Source organism: Erpetoichthys calabaricus, chromosome 10 (assembly GCF_900747795.2).
Source record: "Erpetoichthys calabaricus chromosome 10, fErpCal1.3, whole genome shotgun sequence".
In the NCBI taxonomy this organism is placed as follows: Eukaryota; Metazoa; Chordata; class Cladistia; order Polypteriformes; family Polypteridae; genus Erpetoichthys; species Erpetoichthys calabaricus.
This window is the reverse complement of record NC_041403.2, coordinates 164,793,107-164,814,160: the sequence shown is the minus strand read 5'-3', so window position 1 is coordinate 164,814,160 and position 21,054 is coordinate 164,793,107. Positions and strand designations below refer to the sequence as shown.

General features: G+C 45.8%; 1 protein-coding gene across 4 annotated transcripts in view; it reads right to left on the bottom strand.

Moving 5' to 3' along the window:
- The window catches only part of tox2 (TOX high mobility group box family member 2), a 135,254-nt gene that overhangs the window by 51,862 nt on the left and 62,338 nt on the right, over nucleotides 1–21,054 (bottom strand). For 3 of the 4 annotated variants that reach the window (XM_051932657.1, XM_028812391.2, XM_051932659.1), the window contains exon 2: nucleotides 7,393–7,452. The exons of the other annotated variant lie outside the window; for it this stretch is intronic. In XM_051932657.1, the coding sequence (XP_051788617.1) occupies nucleotides 7,393–7,452 (60 nt within the window). The remainder of the gene's footprint in view (nucleotides 1–7,392; nucleotides 7,453–21,054) is intronic. 4 annotated transcript variants of the gene reach the window in all.

Here is a 21,054-nt window from a genome sequence, read left to right as displayed (position 1 = left end):
GTCTCAGTCCACGTTCGGTAATCTGCCTTTCGCGTGTGTGAACGGGAATTGCACATGATCACAACTCCCAGATCCCGATTGTTACAATCCGTGTTCATTTTGTTGGATTTATGTGCCGTGATTAGCAGGTCACGTGACCGCGATTTGTCCCATCGATGACGTCCCTGGATGTCCCGCTATAAATAAGTGGAAGGTATCCTTCAGTTGGACGAAATCAACACCAATCTCTTGGTGTCCGTAGGTCGAGTACTCGGTTCGTTTCGGGTTTTCCGGTTTTCTTTTTCGACTTTTCTGTTTTCTTGCCCCAAGTGTTTTGTTTGCTCGATTTATTTGACCTTCTGCCCGATTCTACAATTTTGGTTAACGTTATTATGTCTTGATAATCTGTGAGAGTCTGTCTCATTTCACTCATCACGCCAAAGCAAGTGCCCAGTATGCCTCCAGTACCCTCACTGCCTGTACACGTCCCGGAATGGTGGCGTACACCGCGAACAAGTGACCCGTCATTGAGGGGCTCACCCGTTGACTCGAGACGTCGACGTGTCCGACAAGGACCAGTCTCACTCACACGGGAGGTGACAAGCAGCCCACACAACGCCGTGGGTCAGCTGGCATCCGTCGCTCTTTCGTTCTCCACATTTCTCGAGCTGCACTGCGGACAAGCGACCAGCTCTTCAGTAAATAAATAAAACACACAAAATGAGGCCCAGCACATCACAATCCGATGGAAAGTCGGCGTCATCTTCAATTCTCCTAACGGGCGGCTTAAATTGTCAGAGGCCGGGCACATGTCGGAATGCGTTATCTTCCCGCTCGCTCAGAGCGCCATGGACACAATCCCAGTAAAATTGTCTCGGGTTCATTAATTTGCTGGATTATGAAGGCAGGGAGATGTCAGGGATGCACATTCTTTAAATGAAGCTGCTTTTATCCGGAGGTTAGATAGCTATTTATTGGATTGTTGTGCCCCCCCGCCTCTACATTGGCAAATCCCCCTAACTCTCCCGCCGTTGGACCGTTTTACTTTCCCGAATGAGTGAAGAGAGGAGATGAAAAACCCAAGAGAAGAAGAGCAGATGCCACCCTGACGACCAGTGGTGTCTGGGTTGGCTGTAGCTGCACTCGCTCTCTTGAACCCGGGACATCGATAAACGTGGGCCGCGAGGACACAGAGCACAGCACAAGTAGGCGCAAAAATGTGCAAAGTGCTCTCATGAGATAATCCGTTCAGAAAAACGAGGATAGAATCGCGGGCAGGATCCGACTGTCCAGCCACGGTGCCTCCTTCTCGACTCGCCCGATTAGATCTGCTCAGCCCGTGGACAAGCGCAGTCAACTCTGATCTCTGGGCCTTCAGTGGATGGGGACCCTTCAGCCCACAGCTGGAGCCCCACTCTCGCGTCATTCCCAAACCGCTTGCCTCCTCTCTGCCGCACCATTTCAGCCACGCTCCAGCCTCTCTTTCTTCTTCTCCTTTATTTTAACCTCCGACTCCCTTCGGTCTCTCTCAGTCTCCCCTAAATTTCGTACTCGGGCTCCTTTTTTTTTTTTTCCTTATGCCTAATTTTAAATCCCAGAGTGCCAACAAGGAAACTGGCAGAACCGCACATATCCACACCTGAAGGCAGGTTCAGCCAAACTCCCCATCGAGTCGAGACCCCAGGGCCGCTCGTTCACGTTTACTGCTATCATATTCAGCGTACTGCCATCCGACGCCTTGATGTATTTTCTCCTTATCGTGAATCTTCTCGTTGTTGTCACACCGAGTCGAGTAGTTGTGCTTGTCGTGTTGTGACGTGTCTAACCAATACACGCAGATTCCAATCCCAATAGCCCGTTCGCATCGTTTCCATGTTAGTGCACACATCACTCTCACTCCTCGTTCTCACGTCTATAAGGTGTTTCTCACTCGTTTATCTTCGTGGCTCACCATCTGATGTGATATCACGCGCACAAATCTTCTACAATCGTGTCATTCCCTCAGCTGATTTATCTCACTCTTCTCACAAGATGTTATGTCACTTCTCTGACTTCTTGTCTCATTTCAGCCGCTTATTGCTGTTATACGATTGGTTGTCGTATTCTAAGAGTTCACCTCACACCATCGACTTATGACGTCATTCCCAAAGCTTACTATTGACCTCACTCTCTGTTATTACCCCTATGGTATATGTTATCATTCCCACAACTTATTATCTCCCTCTAACCGCTCATCTCATTCCGATGATTTATTATCTCATGTCGTGATTGATCATCGTATCCTAACAGCAGGTTGTTACCTCGGCCTCATGGTTTGCTGTCATTTTACGTCACTCTCTGTGATATATTAACCGCCATTTTCCATGATTTACTGTCTCATTCAAAAGGCTTCGTTCAATCCCATTTCTTATTACTTAATCCCTCCATATATATTGCCTTTTTCCAATGATTTATCATCTCACACCAGGAACGTCTTACCTTCTTCACACTGACATATGATTTATAATCTTATTCCCATGATTTATTATCTCATGCCAGAAACTCACTACATGGCTCCTCGTGATAGATTACCCATCTCCAGTCTTATTTCATTCATTTGAGTTGTCATCTCAGTCCAACAATTATTTCATTCCTATGATTTATTATTTTACTTCACGTTTTATTATTGCATTCTCACAGTGACTTATTACCTTGTTTCAGGAGTTATTGTCTAACTGCAAGGCGCTCTCTGTGGTATATCACCCCATTCCCATGACTTATTGCCTCATTCTAATGGCTTATTTCATTTCAGATTCTTATTACGTAATTCCCTAATATAAAACACCACACTGCTATGATTTATTAGCTCACTCCACAACTGCTTACTGTATTCATTGTGAATGTCACTGCACACTTAAGATTTACGATCTCACTCTAACTGCTTATCTTCCTTTAGCAGCTTATTACCTTCTTCTCACGATTACTCGCCCATCACCGTCCATGACATATCACCCCGTTTGTATCGTATCTCATTTCCGTGTTTTATTCTAACTGCTTATCTCATTTCTATGATGTATTATGACATCACTCACCATGACCTATCACCCCACTCTTGTTATATACTAGCCGTCCCCCGCGGCTCCGCCCACGTAGTAGTGTAACAGGACAGCGAGGACGGCCCTGCCTGGCTCCCCACTCCTGACGTCACGCTTCCATCTCACCTCGGCCCCGCAGCCGTGTGAATATATCGCTCCTGCAAACGAACTGTGATTCTTAGTGAGGTGAAAGAAGTCTCAAAATCAACCAGAATGTTCAAGCAAATTCTAGAAAGAAGCCCAATCTAAATCCGTTACATAGTTCTCTCTTTCACGAGCTAAGTGGATGCAAGATACGCCCTGAGGCCGGCGCGTGAGTGAGAAGACCCCACTGCTCCCCTCAGCCCACTGCGTCTCTGTCTCGGATTAGCGCGATCAAATCGCTACCGCAAGCGAACTATGATACCGAGCACGATGAGCGAAGTCACAGAATCAACCGGAATGTTCAAGCAAATTCTAGAAAAAAACACAATTGAAATCCGTTAAGTAGTTCTCTCGTGAAAAGCACACAGACAGACGTTAGATTTTATATATAAATAGTGATGTTCTCATTCAAATAACTTATTAAACCATTCTTATTATATATTATCTCATTCTAATAACATATGAAATCATTGTTATTATGTATGATCTCATTGTAATAACCTCATTCAAGCAACTTATTAAACCATTCTTATTATATATTACTTCAAAAAATGTATTACCCTGTTCTTACATATTATCTTGTTCTAATAAGTTATTATCCTGTTCTCATCTATATCCTCATTCACGTAATTTATTGGAACATTCTTATTATGTATTCTCTCATTCTGATAACTTAGTACACCATCCTTATACCTGTATATTATCACATTCTAAAAACTTATTAAATTATCCTTATTCTATATGATCTTATTCTAATAAGTTATTACCCCATTATATATTAACCTCATTCAAATAGCTTATTAAACCATTCACATTATATATTATTATTTCATCTTAAGAACTTATTATCCCTTCTTATATATTACTTCATTCAAATACATTATTAAATTATTAAATTATTCTTATTATCCATCCATCCATTATCCACCGCTTATCTGCAGGGAAGCCCAGACATCCCTCACCCCGGCCATCTCCTCCAACGCCTTTCAAATCTATCTATCTATCATATAGTGCCTTTCAAATCTATCTATCTATCATATAGTGCCTTACAAATCTGTCTATCTATCTATCCATCTATCATATAGTGCCTTTCAAATCTATTTATCTATCATATAGTGCCTTTCACATCTATCTATCTATCTGTCTATCATATAGTGCCTTTCAAATCTATCTATCTATCTATTAAATCATTCTTTTTACATATGATCTTATTCTACTGCGGTGGGTTGGCACCCTGCCCGGGATTGGTTCCTGCCTTGTGCCCTGTGTTGGCTGGGATTGGCTCCAGCAGACCCCCGTGACCCTGTGTTTGGATTCAGCGGGTTGGAAAAGGATGGATGGATCTTATTCTAACAAGTTATTACCCCATTCTTATATAGTATATTACCTCATTCTAATAACGTATTATATACGATCCGATTGTAATAACTTATTACACCTCTTATTTTACGTGACCTCATCCTAATAACTCAGTATTCCATTACTATTACATATCACCCCGCTCTTATCACATATTATCTCATTGTAATAATATTTATCTCATTCTAAGAACCAATTACACAATTCCAACTGAAGATGATCTCCTTCTAACACGTATTACCCCATTCTTATTATATTTCGACTCATTCTATTCATTTATTATCCATTCCTGTTGTGGATTAGGTTAGATAGACTTTATTAACATCGGACAGAAACTTGAACAAAGCCTACTTAACAGAACCTGATGCATAACAGAATGGGGTAATAAGTCACTGGAATGGTGTAATAAGAGTGGAGCAATAAGTTCTTAGAATGAGATAATATCTGATAGGAATGGAGCTACTCCAACACTTCATGATTTATCACCACATTCTAATGGCTTACCTTATTATCTTCTTCTATCAGATCACTCTCCGTGACATATGGCCCTATTCCTATTAATTCTTCTATCTTTTAAATGGCTTATTTCATTTCAATTTCGTATCACCTCATTCCCATAATGCATTCTCACATCCCAGCTCTGTCAGGAAGCACGCTATTGGCTGTCAGAAAAAGGGGCGTGCACGACTGTACAGCAAGGTCGGTACTCAGTCAGTGAAAGTGCCCTGGGCTGTGACTTTGTCGTGTAATGTGATGTGGTGCAGCAATGAGATCTGCGGCTGCGATCGGCAAAAAGTTGCATAATATGACGTTGGCTTTATTAGATAATTTCTTATCTTACTTCCATGGTCTTTATCTCAGTCTTCCAATTTAGCTTATAACATGGCTGCCATAAATGTTTAAGTTTCTGTTTCATTTCATGTTTACTTTTTCTGGATTTTCAAAGATTCTGGTATTATTGATATTATTTGGCACTTCTGTGTTTTTAGCCGCAGTTGATATTTTTTCATGTTATAACTCTGTTGTAAAGCAGTACCATTTTGTTTTTTATGGGCAATGCCATTTAACTGTTGGCTGTGCTCATGGTGGCTACCATAGCTGTGGTTTGAGACGTCGCTAATGTGTAAAGGCCAGCGGTGTGAATTTCTAGGTTATCCAAGATGGTGGCCGAATCTTTATGCGTGCTTTTGGTATTTACGCGTTCACAGCAACGAATTTTAACTACAGTTTGTGGCAAATGTTTTGGTGGATCGTGATCTTACAGTTTGAGATTTTTCGCGGAATTTTTAAATTTCGTTTTCATCCCCTGGTCCTTTATTGTCTTTCCCTTGTGGTCTAACACTTTAACCATTTGGCAGAACAATGGCACATGTACACAAAATAAACCGTTCCCTCACTCCCGTGGCGTATTACTTCATACCTGTAGTCTATCATCTGACTCCTCTGAAGTGATGAATCTTGGTTTTGGCATCCTATGATAGTCATTTCAGAACCATTTGGTTTTATGTTTGTAATCATTCTTCTGTAAATGCCATTTTATGTTTTGTAGTCTCTGCTATTGTCGGCCATGTTATTTATGATCCCGTAATGCACTGTTATCAATACATCCCTCCTATATAAGATGGCGGCTCACACTATTCTGCACACAAGCTTTCTGATTCACTGTAACGACAAACACTAGGATTGCATTCATTAGGGATGAACAAAAACGAGCTTCTGTATTATCATCCTGACTTGAACCTTTGACCTTGTGGTTTGGACCTTGATCCAAAGTCTTTTCTGTCTTCATGTCCATACTAATGTGTGACAACAACTTTTATGAGGTAGAAGCCAAGACACGGGTCTATACACAAAATTAATGAAGTAGACATCTTGAACTGCTGTGGACTCACACCATCTGCACTGTATTGAACTGCTGGTGGTCAGTCACAAAGCCGCGACATCAGGCTCCCCGAAGTGTGAGCTAAGAGTAGAGTTCGATTAGTCAGCCACACAGAGACGCCATGGGTGGAACGCTTCCTGGTGATGTCAACCCAGATCTCCGTCTCTCTCACCTTTTCTGTGCAACATCGTCCACAGTGCAAATCCCATCCTCGTCACCAACTGCACTGCCGTGAATTCACCCCACAAAGCTCTGCAGTTGGAAGATTTGCACTGTGGTGAACTGCTGGAGGTCGGTCGTGAACCCGCAACATCTGGCTCAGGAGTGGCCTCCTGGTCTCACCCTTACAAAGGACCTGACTGCGGACATAATGCTAGAGAAAGGATATATGGGCACACAACGTGGCCAAGTTAGACCTTTGGAACTGGATTCTGAAAATTGGCATGGACAAGCTGTTCATTGGCACCACACAACCAATCAACAACTGGTATGGGCACAGGTGAGCCACGACAGGATGTGGGGGTAAAATAAATATGGGCATCTTGACCGGCAGCTCAGTGTGCACAGAATGAAATATGAGAGGTTGGCATCATAACTGGGAACACAAAATTCTCATCAACAACTGGCAGGGATTTTCGCCATTTCCCCATTTTGCCGCTGACCGTAACGCTGGACCTACATGACATAAGTCACTTCAGGGAAGGAGCTGACAGGAGGAAACCCCATTCCCAATGCGCTGAGCAGCACCCTCAGGCCGGCTTTGCAAGCCTTCATACACGGGACTTCGTTTTGAGATTTTATCGCACCTCCAGTGCCACGCGGATGAGGACAAGCGCCATCAAGGCAAAACCCCAAGAGCAACGGGCTGACAAAAGCGCCGCACATCTCCAGGCCAAAGCCAAAGAGGGAGAAAATGAAGAGGCGCTCGATGTGCCGGGCACATCCATCACTCACCTGATTAGTGGCAAGAAACTCCTGGTTACTCTCACTCATGTACATGTTGTCACCATCAAACTGAAAGTGAAAAAAAAAAACATAAATGGCACTCAGTGTACAGAAGAAAAGAAAAAAAAAAAAAAAAAAAAAAACAAAAGCAATTAGCCCGTGGTGGCCTCTCCCGCATGTGCCAACCTCACTAATTACAGATCGTTAGGGCGAGATCTAACCGACTGGCCTAACAAGCCCCCGAAGGGCAAAGGTGCCTGCTAATCACACCGGCAGACCCGTAAAACGGTTGAATGGCGCGATTCATCACTCGGCCAGGGAAAAGGTAGGAAAAAAAAAAATAAACGATTGACACTAAAACTCGAAAGCGAAAAAGTTGGCCAAGGTCAGTTAAAAAATGACAAAAAAAAAAAAAAAATCAAGAAACGCAACCATCCAAAGTGCCAATCACAAAAAAAAAAAAACTTGGTTTTGGAATTCAAAATCTTAAGGCACTGCAGGGAAAGGGGTGGCGTGGTACAGAGAAAGCAGCGAAAAAACACAATTTTTAGAACGGAACGGTACCAGCATTTTGGAAGTTTCGGTACCTGAAGAAAATGGCAGTTTTCACGCACCTCATGCTCGGTGGTTACGTAATTAGTGCGACTGTAACTGCCGTCTCCTACTCCTCGACGTAATATACGTTACTGCATGTAGCTAGACTTGTGGCCTTCCCCTCACTCCTTGTATCGATTTGCGGAGTGTGGAGGAGCAGGGAGGCGTGAGATTATGCGGCGGATTAAGATGGCCGCCGTGGGATGGCAGTGAGGAGGTACCCATATTTGCTTTGGTGCCGTTTTGGTACTGGCACAGAGTTACAAAAGCTGGTATCGATACCAAAATTTTAGTACTGATCTAACACTACTTGGGCAACACAACAGAATCTTATACACTGTCACGCACACACACACCATCCAAGCCAAGGTCTTTCCAGGTATGTGATACCACCCCGGGTCTGAAGAGGGCGCTGCTGCTAACTCTCTGGTCAGTTTCTGTCTTCCACCGTGTCGAGAAACAGCCGAGTGAGGGTAACTGACTCCGCCCCTTCCGGAAGGCGGCGTCACTTGATGGAGACACAACCTGAGCGAAGGACGTCCGCATTGATAGACCGGATGATACGGCCTGACAGTTTGATTTTCGTTTTCACGCCATCACGCGTCTGTTTTGTTTATAAAGACCAAGCGTAAACGGGGTGGGCCAGGCACTCCCAAATTCTTCCACTGTTTGACCCACCTTTACCTCGGACGACTACAACACCCCCTCTGTGATGACGTCACAATGCCCCGTTAAACAATATGGCTGCCAGATCCAAAATGGCAGCACCCACAAAAATAAAACAAAATGGTGGCGGACAAAAAAAATTAAGAATGATGATGTGAAAAAAATCAAACTGCACACAAATGGGAACTGAAGTGTTTACATCAGTGAAGTTCCCAAAGAGAAGGGAAGTCGGGGTCAAATGCCGACATACAACTCTTGGGAGGAAGACTTGAAAGCTGGTTGTCCATCTTTACCCCAAAGGTCATGACTGCACTCCTCTCATGTGCTTATCTGATTGCCTTCCATGAGGAGGCGCTCTTTAGCTCCTGTAGTGGGGCAAAATGATGGCGCAGGACAAAGCTGGCAGCGTGGGGTACCAACTGGGCCAACAAAAAAATTTCAGACAAAATGACGAAAATCAAGAAGTTCTCGAGAAGTTCAGGTTAGTCAACTGCCCAACGGTATGAGGACAAAAAGCCGCGAGGGACTCGTGAGGCACTCCCTATTTGTGAAATCCGACACCCTCAGTTGTTAAATCTGACGGACCCTTCGACTACAAGTTGCCTCGAGTCGTGCCGGGTGGTGCCAACTTCAGTCTATAACACGGGATTTTCTCATTGTTGGTCAAAGTTTGACCGTTTTGTTACGTCCGCCGCTCCTTTATGTTGCCCATCCACACAACACATTCTACACTGCGAAAAAGCAAAAATAAACAGTAAGAAATAGAAAATGAACAAAATGAAGATACTACAATTTAAAACACTAAGACGTTATTTGGCGTTATTGTTAACAACGGCGAGCAATAAATGCTGTAGGAAAAGCCAAACCAACAACAGAAAATGAGAAGGTGTAGGAGACGCAAAGGGGCGCACCGGCAGAGCAGAGGAAATTGATCATCAAAATCAAAATGGAGGCTACAAAAAATGTCCCCCACAGTACCTAAGAAATTGTTTCCCTAACTGGGTTTGAATTCTATTATTGGAGTCGTCAGTTTACTGGAAGTGCTGCCTCCTGGTGGTTCATCGTTAATGTGAATGAATTACAATGGACCCCCACAGACGGACCTCCCACCCAGTAGCTGAACCTTGTGAACCACAACTTAGGTGTTAACCTTTTATTTGATTCATCTTTACTTTGTCTTCATGAAACACAAACCCCAGGCGTCATTTTGAAAGGAGCTACAAAATAAAATTAAAAAAAAGACGGACATCTTCATGCCACTCTCTCTGCCATTTACAGCTGGCTCCTCTCTTTTAGGTTAGTCCCCCACCCCTCCGCCTCTGTGCCAGCTGTCTTTTAAGTTGGTTTGCACAGGAAGTGTCAGGCTGGCACTGTCTGAGACTGGAGGGAAGTGCAAATCAACAAGCCTGCTAGGCAATGCCATGCACCTTGGTACAGTAGGCAAGCAGTTCACTCTGCCCTGTGCTCTTTTGGTGTGATGCATCTCACTTTTCCGAATCTGTGAGTGAGTCCAGCTTGGCAGAACTCCTCAGACAGTCGACTAAAGGTCTGGCATTCTCTGGTAACTCATACCACATCTGCCAGGGTACAGGCTGGGCACCGGCCACCATTTAGGAGCAGGGCCTAGCATTGTAGAGCTTTCTAGTGCCCCCAGGAGGCTGATCCCAGCTGGGGGGTGACTGACGGGACAGCAGGGCAGGCAAAACTAACCAAAGGGAAACTAGAAGAGTGATAGCCAAGTAGACCTCTGGTAGGATGGAACTGATTAGACAATGTAGTCCTAGGTGATAACCTAAGGGGGTTCAGGTGGGAGTCCGGCCATCAGGAGGGCAAACCTTTCAGTTCACTGAAGAAGATTCTGTATGAAATATACATGTGCAGCAAGCCAGTGGAGGGCAGGGGGGGTGGCGGGGGATGCATGTATTATGCATGGCGGGGCCCCCCCCCGCTTCACCCCAAGCCTCCCCTCCCCCACCTCACCGCCATTAGCATGCCCATTATTCAGCATTCACTCCGGAATGATCTTTCCTTGGCGGTGCTCTTCAGTGGGCCTGCCATGCGCGCGCCATTTCTTTTTCTTTTTCTTTCTGTTCTCTTTTTTATTCCGACTCTAATTGCCTATTCCTCACAGGCGCGGGCTCATTAAGCCTTAATTACACACATGTTGTTTTCTACAAACATCTCCATTAGGATCGCTCGGCGTTGTAATTGTTCAGCAGGGACTGCGGCTCGAGATTACAGAGATGGCCGCGGACGGCTGGAAGTAGGTCACAGCCGGCCGTAAACAAGCCGCACAATGCGGCCAGCGAGTGGAAGTAATGCTGGGGGAGAGGAGCATTATGGGGGGGGGGAGGGAGAAGGGGGGTTACTCGCATAATATTTAGACAGCAGGCTCGATATGTTACGGCTCTCTTTCTGTGCTCGTAAGGCGCTATACATGTGGACACGACAGGCACATCTCATTTGCTGGGAGGTTGTCGGGGGGGTCCTCACCTTCATTTATGGGCCGTTTGATTCTCAACTTGGTCATTGCCTGCCTGGGGTCCAATCTACTGGCAGACTGTTGGTGGGAGATGCCTAACCCTGTGACCCCCCACTTTGACCCTGAACTGGTTTAAGCTTAATTAAGGAAAGATGGATGTGCCCCTTCACTTGAAATTGGAATAAGTGACTGGGAATAAATGATTGAATGTGATGGACCTGGCAGCCTCTCCCAGCACAATTCCTGTTTTCAAACCAATAATTCCAGGACAGGACCTGACCCTCCAAAAATCTTTAACCAATGGATGGATGAATGAATGTGTTCCCCTGTGGTGGACTGGTGCTCCCCTCCTGGTCTCATTCCTAATGTGAGCCCATTGATGGATAGGCCATTGACTACCAGCTGCCCTCAACTAAATGGATGGATGGATGGATGGACATGTGACCTGTGGTGGACAGGCGCCCCATCCTGGGCTGATTCCTCCTGGATGAGCCCAGGCTCCGCTAACAATCCTGAACTACTCGAGTTTGAGACAAGATGAATGGATGGACGGGCCAAAGATGCCAGGGTAAGCCATCGCCCTCCAACAGTCCTTAAACAAGCGAGTTTAAGAGCAGATGGATGGATGGATAGACATCTGCCTTGGATCCACCCCAGCAATCCCAAACTAAGTGAGCCTGATAGATGGATGAACACGTGTCTTGTGATTGACATCGGACCCTTACTGGGCAGAATGGACTAAGCAAGTTTGAGAACAGGTGAATAAATTCATGTGTGCCATAACGGGACTGGTGCCCCCTCCTGGTCTAATTTCTGCTCTCGTCCCAGTGATCCAGGATATCCCACTCCCTCTAAAATGACCCCTAGCCAAGCTAATTTGAGATGAGATGGACGGACAAGAATGTGCCCTATGGTGCACTGGCACCCCCTTCTGGCCAACTCTCTGGATCGGCCTTTCACCCTCACAACTGCTAACTGGACTAAACGAATCCCAGAAAAGATGGACAGATTAATGAATGAGTGCCATATGAGGGGCTGACGCCCCCACCAGGCTCAGTTCTTGCTTGGAACCCACTTCTATGATGACCCTGTGAAAATGCAGATTTAGAAAATGGATGGATGGATGAGGGTGGCAGTGGCACTTCACGTTAAAGCAGCACTGGAAGGGTCACCCTCCCACAGCACAGTGGCATCCCAAGTGAACTGCATAGCGGGCTCCAAGTCTGCTAAGCTAAAGAACTGCCTGGCACCGCTGCTGGGCAGGGATTGCGATGGACGGTTCACTCCTTCTCACTCTTGTGTGCACCTCTGCTCACTGGACGCAGCACTCCGGGATGCTTTAGTATCTCTGGGATAACCCAAGTGTTGTTTCTGCACAACCTCCACTCGGTGGTTGTCAGTCCTTCCCCACCCTCTATGCGGTAAAACAAAGCGGAGCATCCTGCCGACTACGCCAATCCCCTTTTCATAACAACCCAGACTTCCATTTTTGTGTTTCTCTTCTTTCTTTTCTGTGACAAGTGACAATTTTCACCATTTCAGGTTGTTCTTCAGTTTCTGTGCTTTTACCTTTCCGGAACCTTCCAAGTCCGCAGTACTGAACTTTGATCCCACTGTAGGGGTCCAGGACTCAAAGCTGCCCCAGTGACCGTCCTGCCAAAATGAGCATTCTGGACAAGAGCCTATTGTTGGCCTTGCAGCTTCCCCAGCCCACCGAAGTCCCACCTCCAGAAGCTGACCGACATGGACACACTTGCACCAGAGATCAGCACTTGAGGCGCTAAACTTCATGCAAACTGGGAAGAGGAGCAGGTGACCCAGCAGAAGCAATGAGGGAGACAAAGATGGAGACAGGAGAGAGTGATGCGATGCTAAGCTCTCCAAAGTGGGTATGCGCCGCAGCATCTGATAACGGCAGTGGAAAAAAGGGCGGGTTTCCTCTCCTGGGTGACGGCTTATCTACGTGTGATCTGCAGTTGTAGAGAAACTAAAATGAAGAAAAAGAAACAACATCCAGGAGGGTGCAGCTGCGGTGGGATACGGTACAGTGCAGCTCTCCACGTCGGGGTGCCACACCAGCACTGCTGCACATCCGCTGGACAGGAAGACAAAGGAGTTTAGTAAAAAGGAGGTGGGATTCATCACTTGTCCTCAGGTGGGCCCCAACGTCTGTGTTCTTATTGTTTAAACATAAAGAGGGGCTGCAGACTGCTATGTGAGTATCTCTTATACACCACATCAAGCCACACCCCCCCAGATATGGTAATCAGGCTCCACCCCACCCACCTTACTCTCTAGCAGTCCTGCCCTCAATCATCATCACCAGCAGTTTTACTGTCTCTCTCCCCCCCACTCCGGAAATGGCAACCAGGTCCCACCTCACCTCCGTCATCGCCCCTTCTTTTAAGTAACACCCCACCCACCTTACTCTAGAGACACACCCCTCAACTGTGCTCCGCCCCAACACCTAGGCCACACCCCACCCACCGTACCCTCGAGTGGTCCTGCCCTCAATCATCATCAGCCTCTTCATTCCACCCAGATCAACCCAGTCTTCCTCCAGACACGCCCCTCAACTGTGCTCCGCCCCAACACCTAGGCCACACCCCACCCACCTTACTCTAAAGACACACCCCTCAACTGTGCTCCGCCTCAACACCTAGGCCACATTCCACCCACCTTACTCTAGAGACACGCCCCTCAACTGTGCTCCACCCCCAACACCTAGGCCACACCCCACCCACCTTACTCTTGGGTGGTCCTGCCCTCAATCCCCATCAATTTCATCGCCCCTCCCCTTAGAAACAGCAAGCAGGCCCCATCCCAACACTTTATTCTCCACCAATCATCATCGGCGCTGCTCATGAAGCATTGTGTCTGGCTGCCTCGCTCACCCGCTCTTATCCTCCATGTAAAAAGGCGCCATATAAGCCTCATGACGTGCACGTGTGTGACTTGAGCAGACACTAATCCCTCAGTCTCATAGGAAGTGCACTGCCCTGAGTGACAACACCTCAGCCGAGCAAATTGTCACCTCTAAATTTAGACCTCAGAGCCTCAAATCAGCTGTGCGCTGTCGGTGCCAGCCGCTGGCAAGCGTCCGAGTTCATTATGTAACACGTGCCAGGCCGGCCCAAGATGTAAACATCCTCCTCCCGGGAATCCGTTGTAAATGAGTCATGTTTCGGAGTCGTCACCCGCTGCTGGAGACATGCTGCTGTGGGGAGGGGGGGCTGTTGCTGCTGGTTATTGTGCCATTGGGGTCACAGGTGACAATGACAGAGCTGCCAGGAGCCATCTAGGCAGACAAGCTGAGCGAGAAATGGCCATGCAGAAGAGGGACAAAGGGACATGAAATGGGGAAGCCACCTAGTGGGCAGCAGGCTATCAGGGCTGCCCCCAAACTGGCTTCTCCATCACCAGTCTTTACAGTGCGCCCTTCCTCTAGCAATCCATTTGTCTTTTTGTGGTACTCTTCATCTAGCAAGCCATCATTCTTTATATAGCGTCTTACGTGGCGTAGACCATCTCTGTTTTTTATAATGCCTTTCATCTATAAATCTGCCTGTCTTTATAAAACCCCCTCGTCAGTCCACAGTGCAGTCCTTCTGGCAATTTCCTGCACACTGAGTCAGTTATCTAGCAGCCGAAACTTCAGTTTTACTTTATACAGCGCCATACACCTGGCAAGGAACAGAAGGCATGCAAAGTGGACAAGTTGGCATCACCGTGACTCAAAATGTGACAGATAAAGGTGACAGGTGAACGAGGAGCTCCTCACAGGATACTGGCCAGCCCCACGTCTGGAGTCGGCCTTAGGGGTGGGCATCGAGTGGCTCAACGAGTTACAGGGTGCGAGGATGACGGCTGAACATGGGCGCCCCCTGGCACCAAGCTGGGGCTGCTGGCTTAGTCGGGCACAGCTGCTAAAAGAAGTCGGAAGGACTGCACGACAGACTGATGAGGATGTGATGTAAAGGCAGGCAGATTTCTAGAAACAAGGCGCTATAAAAAGACAGACGGCCCACCCCATGTAAGCCAAGGGGCAAAGAATACAAAAAAAAAAAGACAAATGGATGGCTAGATGAAGGGCGCTATATAAAAGATTACTAGGCAACCAGAGCCACATAAAGGCTGATGGGCTTCCATATGAGTTACGATCAATGACGCTTTGGATTTCTGAGCGAAAGGCGCTATATAAACACAGACGGACTGCTGCTCACAAGGTGCTACAGAGGGTGACGACACCATAGAAATGCCAGTCTTTCATCTGGATGAATATAAAGAGAGGCAGACTTCATCATGGAGGGCTCTGTGAAAGGGCAGGACAGCTTACTGCATGCAATCAGCCGCTAAATGAAACGTGCGATGTGAAGGCAAACGGAGGGCTGGACAGATGTGAGGCGCCATATGAAGAGGGACTGGGCTGCAGACGAGGTGCCAGTGGAAAGGCGCTATAAAGAGGACGACCAACCTGCAGAATGAAGGTGCTATACAAATACTGATGAAGTGCCAGCGGGAAGGCGCTATAAACCTTTACATTTATTTGCTTAGCAGACATTTTTATCCAAAGCAACTTACAAAAAAAAGTAAACCTAATCGAGTAAACATCAGTCAGGGGGTCAGTTTGGGAATAAGTGTGACAGGACAAGGTGACAGTAATGGTCATCACATGTGAACAGACTGTCACGTGTAGGCACTATATGAAAAGCGATGGGTTGCTAGATGATTAAATAAACAGTTTACGCCACGTAGTTGTATCAAATATGATTAGCTGCTAAATGGAATGCGCTACAAAGAGGAGGGATGGACAGATGTAAGGCGCCATATAAAGAGGGACAAGGCAGTGGCAAAAAATGCAGGCACAGAATCGTGACATCGAGTGACTTAAAAGATTACAGGTAGGCTGATGGCTGAAAAAAGAAAAGGACACCAGCGTCATCACGGAGTACAGGCCAGCGCCGGTGGCTTAGCCGGCTGTGAACAGCCCTAAGTCTGCCATCGGTGTGGGCACAGTGGGCACCCTGCTACAAACGTGGCACAAGTGAGGCGACAGCTAAACAGGCACCTGGACACTCACTGGTTAGTTATAATACTAGTAATAAAAGCACAAGGCCCTATAATAGCAATAATAATAATAACACACTTATACACACACCACAGAAAACTGCACTCTGTCTGTGTAGCAATGGGAATATTACAAATAATACTCTGAATAATAATAATAATAATGAAAACACATGGGCCTATGATGAAGATCATAATAATAATATTAATAAAAATAATTTGTATTATTAATACCATTGGTTCATATGTCTTAATAATAATAATAATAATAATAATAATAATGAAAACACACGGGCCTATGATGAAGATCATAATATTAATAAAAACAATTTGTATTATTAATACCATTGGTTCATATGTCTTATTATTATTATTTTTATTAAGACATCCATCCATCCATTATCCAACCCACTGAATCCGAACACAGGGTCACGGGGGTCTGCTGGAGCCAATCCCAGCCAACACAGGGCACAAGGCAGGAACCAATCCCAGGTAGGGTGCCAACCCACCGCAGGACACACACAAACACACCCACACACCAAGCACACACTAGGGCCAATTTAGAATCGCCAATCCACCTAACCTGCATGTCGTTGGACTGTGGGAGGAAACCGGAGCACCCGGAGGAAACCCACGCAGACACGGGGAGAACATGCAAAGTCCACGCAGGGAGGACCCGGGAAGCGAACCCATGTCCCCAGGTCTCCCAACTGCGAGGCAGCAGCACTACCATCGCCCTATTAAGACATATGAACCAATGGTATTAATAATACAAATTATTTTTATTAATATTATTATTATGATCTTCATCATAGGTCCGTGTGTTTTCATTATTATTATTATTATTATTATTATTAATAAAAACACACGGACCTATGATGATTATAATAATATTATTAACAATTATAATTTGTATTATTAATTTAATTAGGGTTAGGGTTATATGTCTTAATAATAATAATAATAATAATAATGACAACACATGGACCTATGATGAAGACAATAATAATAACATTAATAATAATAATGGGAAAATATTAACAACAACAAAAAAATGAACAATAACGATTTTCATAAACATAAAGCATTAATATAATTGTTTATTTTTGTCACAGTTAATCTTTTATCATTATGATTATTATACCACATCATTATTGCTCACTTGATTTTTATTTAAGTTCTTTCCATATAATTGCTCGGCTGCTGTTACAGTTAATAATTTTTTCCCAATCCTATTATTATTATTAAAATTATTATTTCTTGCTCCATCCTTTTAATTTGTTCCCTTCCTTTATTCTCATGTTTTGTTGCAGTTAATTGTTTCTACCCAGCTTATTACTGCATTTCCTCAATGACTATTTGCTTATGAAAATGATTTTTAAAGTTGCTCAGGTTTTTGTTTTTATTCTATTTTTTTTTTCATTCTTTGTTGTTCATTTTATTTTTTGATCACATTATTGATATTTGTATTAATTGCTCAGCTTTTGTTACAGTTGATGTTTTTTCCCATTCATACTATAAGTTGCTCCCTCACTTTATTCTTTTCTGATTATTATGATTATTATTATTAGTGATGCTTGTTTCTTTATTGTTTGCTAGTATTTTATCTAATTATTTTTCTTCTTGTTTCTCACTATTGGTAGTATCAGTCAGTTCATTTCTGTTTTATATCCAATCCAATCCATGCATTACTCCTGTCTTAATTTCATTTTATCGTGGTGATGATGATGATGATGATGATGAGCTCCCTTATTAATGCTTTACAGAGGTCCTGCAGTCCGCACCACTCACTGTTCCTCAGTTATTACATTTTCGTTAATTTTTCCAGTACAGTTGCTCAGTCTGCGCTCTTTCCACTTCCTCCTGCTGAATACAAGGCGCTATACGCCCGCTCGCTCTTCATCACCCCCTCAAGTTTCTTTTTATTTTTTTTCCTTTCCCGCTGCTTAGTCTGGCGGGAGAGGGCACTTCTAGGACAGCGCCCCCTGGCATGTCTGCTGCCCTGTGATGTGCCAGTGTCCACCTCCCCCACCTCGCCCAGCAGAGGACTCTGCGCCTGCATTGCTGCCTTTGTGAAGTGCTGGGGTTCAGGCGCGGGCAGGAAAGGGTTAAGCGGCTTATCTCTGCTTTCCAGAAGACATTCCTGGTAGAAGCCACAGCCGTCTGATTTCCTGCCTCCTGCCCTATTTTTACTCTCATCTCTAGGCCACTCTTGACAGCTTTTTCCTTGTCACCGACACGTTTCCTGCCATTTTCTCGCTGACATTTATGTTCTTGCTTTGTAGTACAGCATTTCGAATGCTGGTGTGCTCTGTAAACCTCACACGAGCGGATCTCGCCGGCGCAGGCCACCGCGGCTGCTAGGTGCCGTCGCTCAGCGTGAGCTTGTTGATAGCGAAACAGGCAGCAGCGACGATTTAAGCAACCCCTCCATCCCTGACGCTGTAAAGTACCAATGAGCACCTCGACTCGGCCGTTTCCCAGAACACCGTGCACCATCCACGCCCAACCTCACACTGATTATGGTGGCAGCGGTGGGATCTGAGCAAATCTTAATTGAGGTGGAAGGAGTAATCACACACATAAGACATCCCACTGGCATGCTTGCTGGAATGCCCCGACAGACTCCATCAAAATCCCCCTAGGGTTTTGCGCCCCCCCCCCCAAGAGTCTTATTTAATGCTGTGTACTACACACGCCCAGCCTTATACTGATTATGGTGGCAGCAGTGGGATTTGAGCAAATCTCAATGGGGGAGAAATCTGGAAGGAATGTTTATTCACTCAAGAAATCTCACTGCCATGCTTGGAATGCCCCCGCAGACTCCATCCAAATCCCACTAGGATGCCACCACGTTATTTACAAAGCACTGCCTTCCTCCACCATCCAAAAAGAGAAGCAGCAACTGCCCAGATACATTTATACAGTCGGCAAAAAACATGGGCATGTACTGCCAGGGATTGGGAATTGTCAGGGCACAGGGGGGCAAGGAAAAAGAGATCAGGAGCCGGGGGGCAAAGCGGTGGTGCGACCAAACCCAACAAATCAGCAGAACCACAAACAGTTCATAAAATACACCAATCACGACAAACCCCAGCCATTATCAGAACCGTAAAGCCACCTGGTGGTCCGGGGCCAAATGAGACCTCAACTGCCTCGTATCACTGACCGCAGGTATTGGGGCCAACCTGTCCACAATTGGATACGCGTACCGGTCACCACGAGACAAGTCACTCTGGACCCCTGAACGGAGCACAGTGACATTCTGACTCCCGTGTGCTGATCAACATGCAAAACGTCTACAGGGGTCAGGAGGCAAACTGCGAGTCCCGGCAACGGAAATGAACACACGATCGAGATGAAAAGACACGGTCCGTCTGTCACGTCAGTCCTAATCCAGTTCAAACCAGACGCTTCAGCGGGCGAACACCCTAAAATGATACAAATAGAGAAAGGAAATGAAAACGACCCGGAGAATTGATATTCGATATAAAAAAACAGGCAGAAAGACGAGGAAATCATCAGTCAGAGTCCAGAGCGCGATGGAAAACGTCAGAGTCAGAAACAACTTGAGAGTCAAGAACCCAGGAAGGACTAAATAAAGATCTTCTGACACAATCAAAAAAGGGTTCATCCGTTAAGCTTGGATACCCCAGAAACGCCCAGGGTGGGATTTGAGCAAGTCTCAACTTTGGGGAAATCGGGAAGGAGTTCTAATTCACACTGGCAGACTCCATCAAAATCCCCCAAGTCTCATCTAACACGGTGCACTGGAAACACTGCCAGCCTCACACACATAACTTGGTGGCAGAAGTGGGATTGCAGCAAATCTCAAACGGGGTAAAAATTGGGAAGGAAAGCACATTCACACAAGGAAAATCACATTGACACGCTTGGAGTGCCCCTACAGACCCCTCTCAAAATCCCCCAAGGGTTATTTACAAAACATTTGTCACACACGTGCGCATATGGGAGGGGGCCAAAGGGCTTACAAAGGGATCATTCCATGCCAGACCAAGGGGGTGTGGAGGGGTACACTGACACTTCCTCTTTTTCATCGGCAGACCAACTACGGGCGTTTTCGTCTGGACTTAATGATGTCACTTCTGGTTCCAGGCCCCCCAATGACATCACTTCCGGTCCCAGCCCCGATGACACCATTTCCAGTTCCGGGCCCAATGACGCCACTTCCCCTGCCAGGTTTTAGAACCGCCATGTTTGCCCGTTGGTACTGGTCTGTGTTGGACCGAAGTCTGTTTTAAGACCTGTACTATTTGAACCCCAGCTTCTCAAGTGTACGGGCGGCTGCCCCCCAAAACCTTTATCTGTGTCGTGTGGAATATTCACCTACCACCCAAACTTCCTAGATACATCTATATGGTCAGCAAAAACATGAACATGTACTGTCGGGGAATGAGAACTGTCAGGAGGTGGGGGGGGGGGGGGGGAGCAGTAGGTGGGGGGGCAAAGTAAAAATAGTGTGGGGGGGGGGTCAAAGCAGCCAAACCAAACACATCAACAAATCTCAAAGTATTAAACAGTTTAGTACTTGTATGGTTGCCAATGTGACGTCACAAACGAGTGCACCCCCAGGGAATTCTGGGAAAAACCTCCCCGGAGACTGCAGAGACAGAAACCCAACACAGCCCTGTGATTAAATAATGAACCTTTTCAGGCTAGATTCCAAACCCCAAATCCAAATTCCTTGTAATCCATATGCAGACGGACAGGAACTGCACAGGAATTGACACCAACGTTTACCAGAGTTTGGAGAGCTTAACAAAAAAAGACAAAGCCACTTAACTTCCTTCGCCAGGTAAGACTGCATGGCAAGAGACATCTCAGAACTTTTTATTATGTTG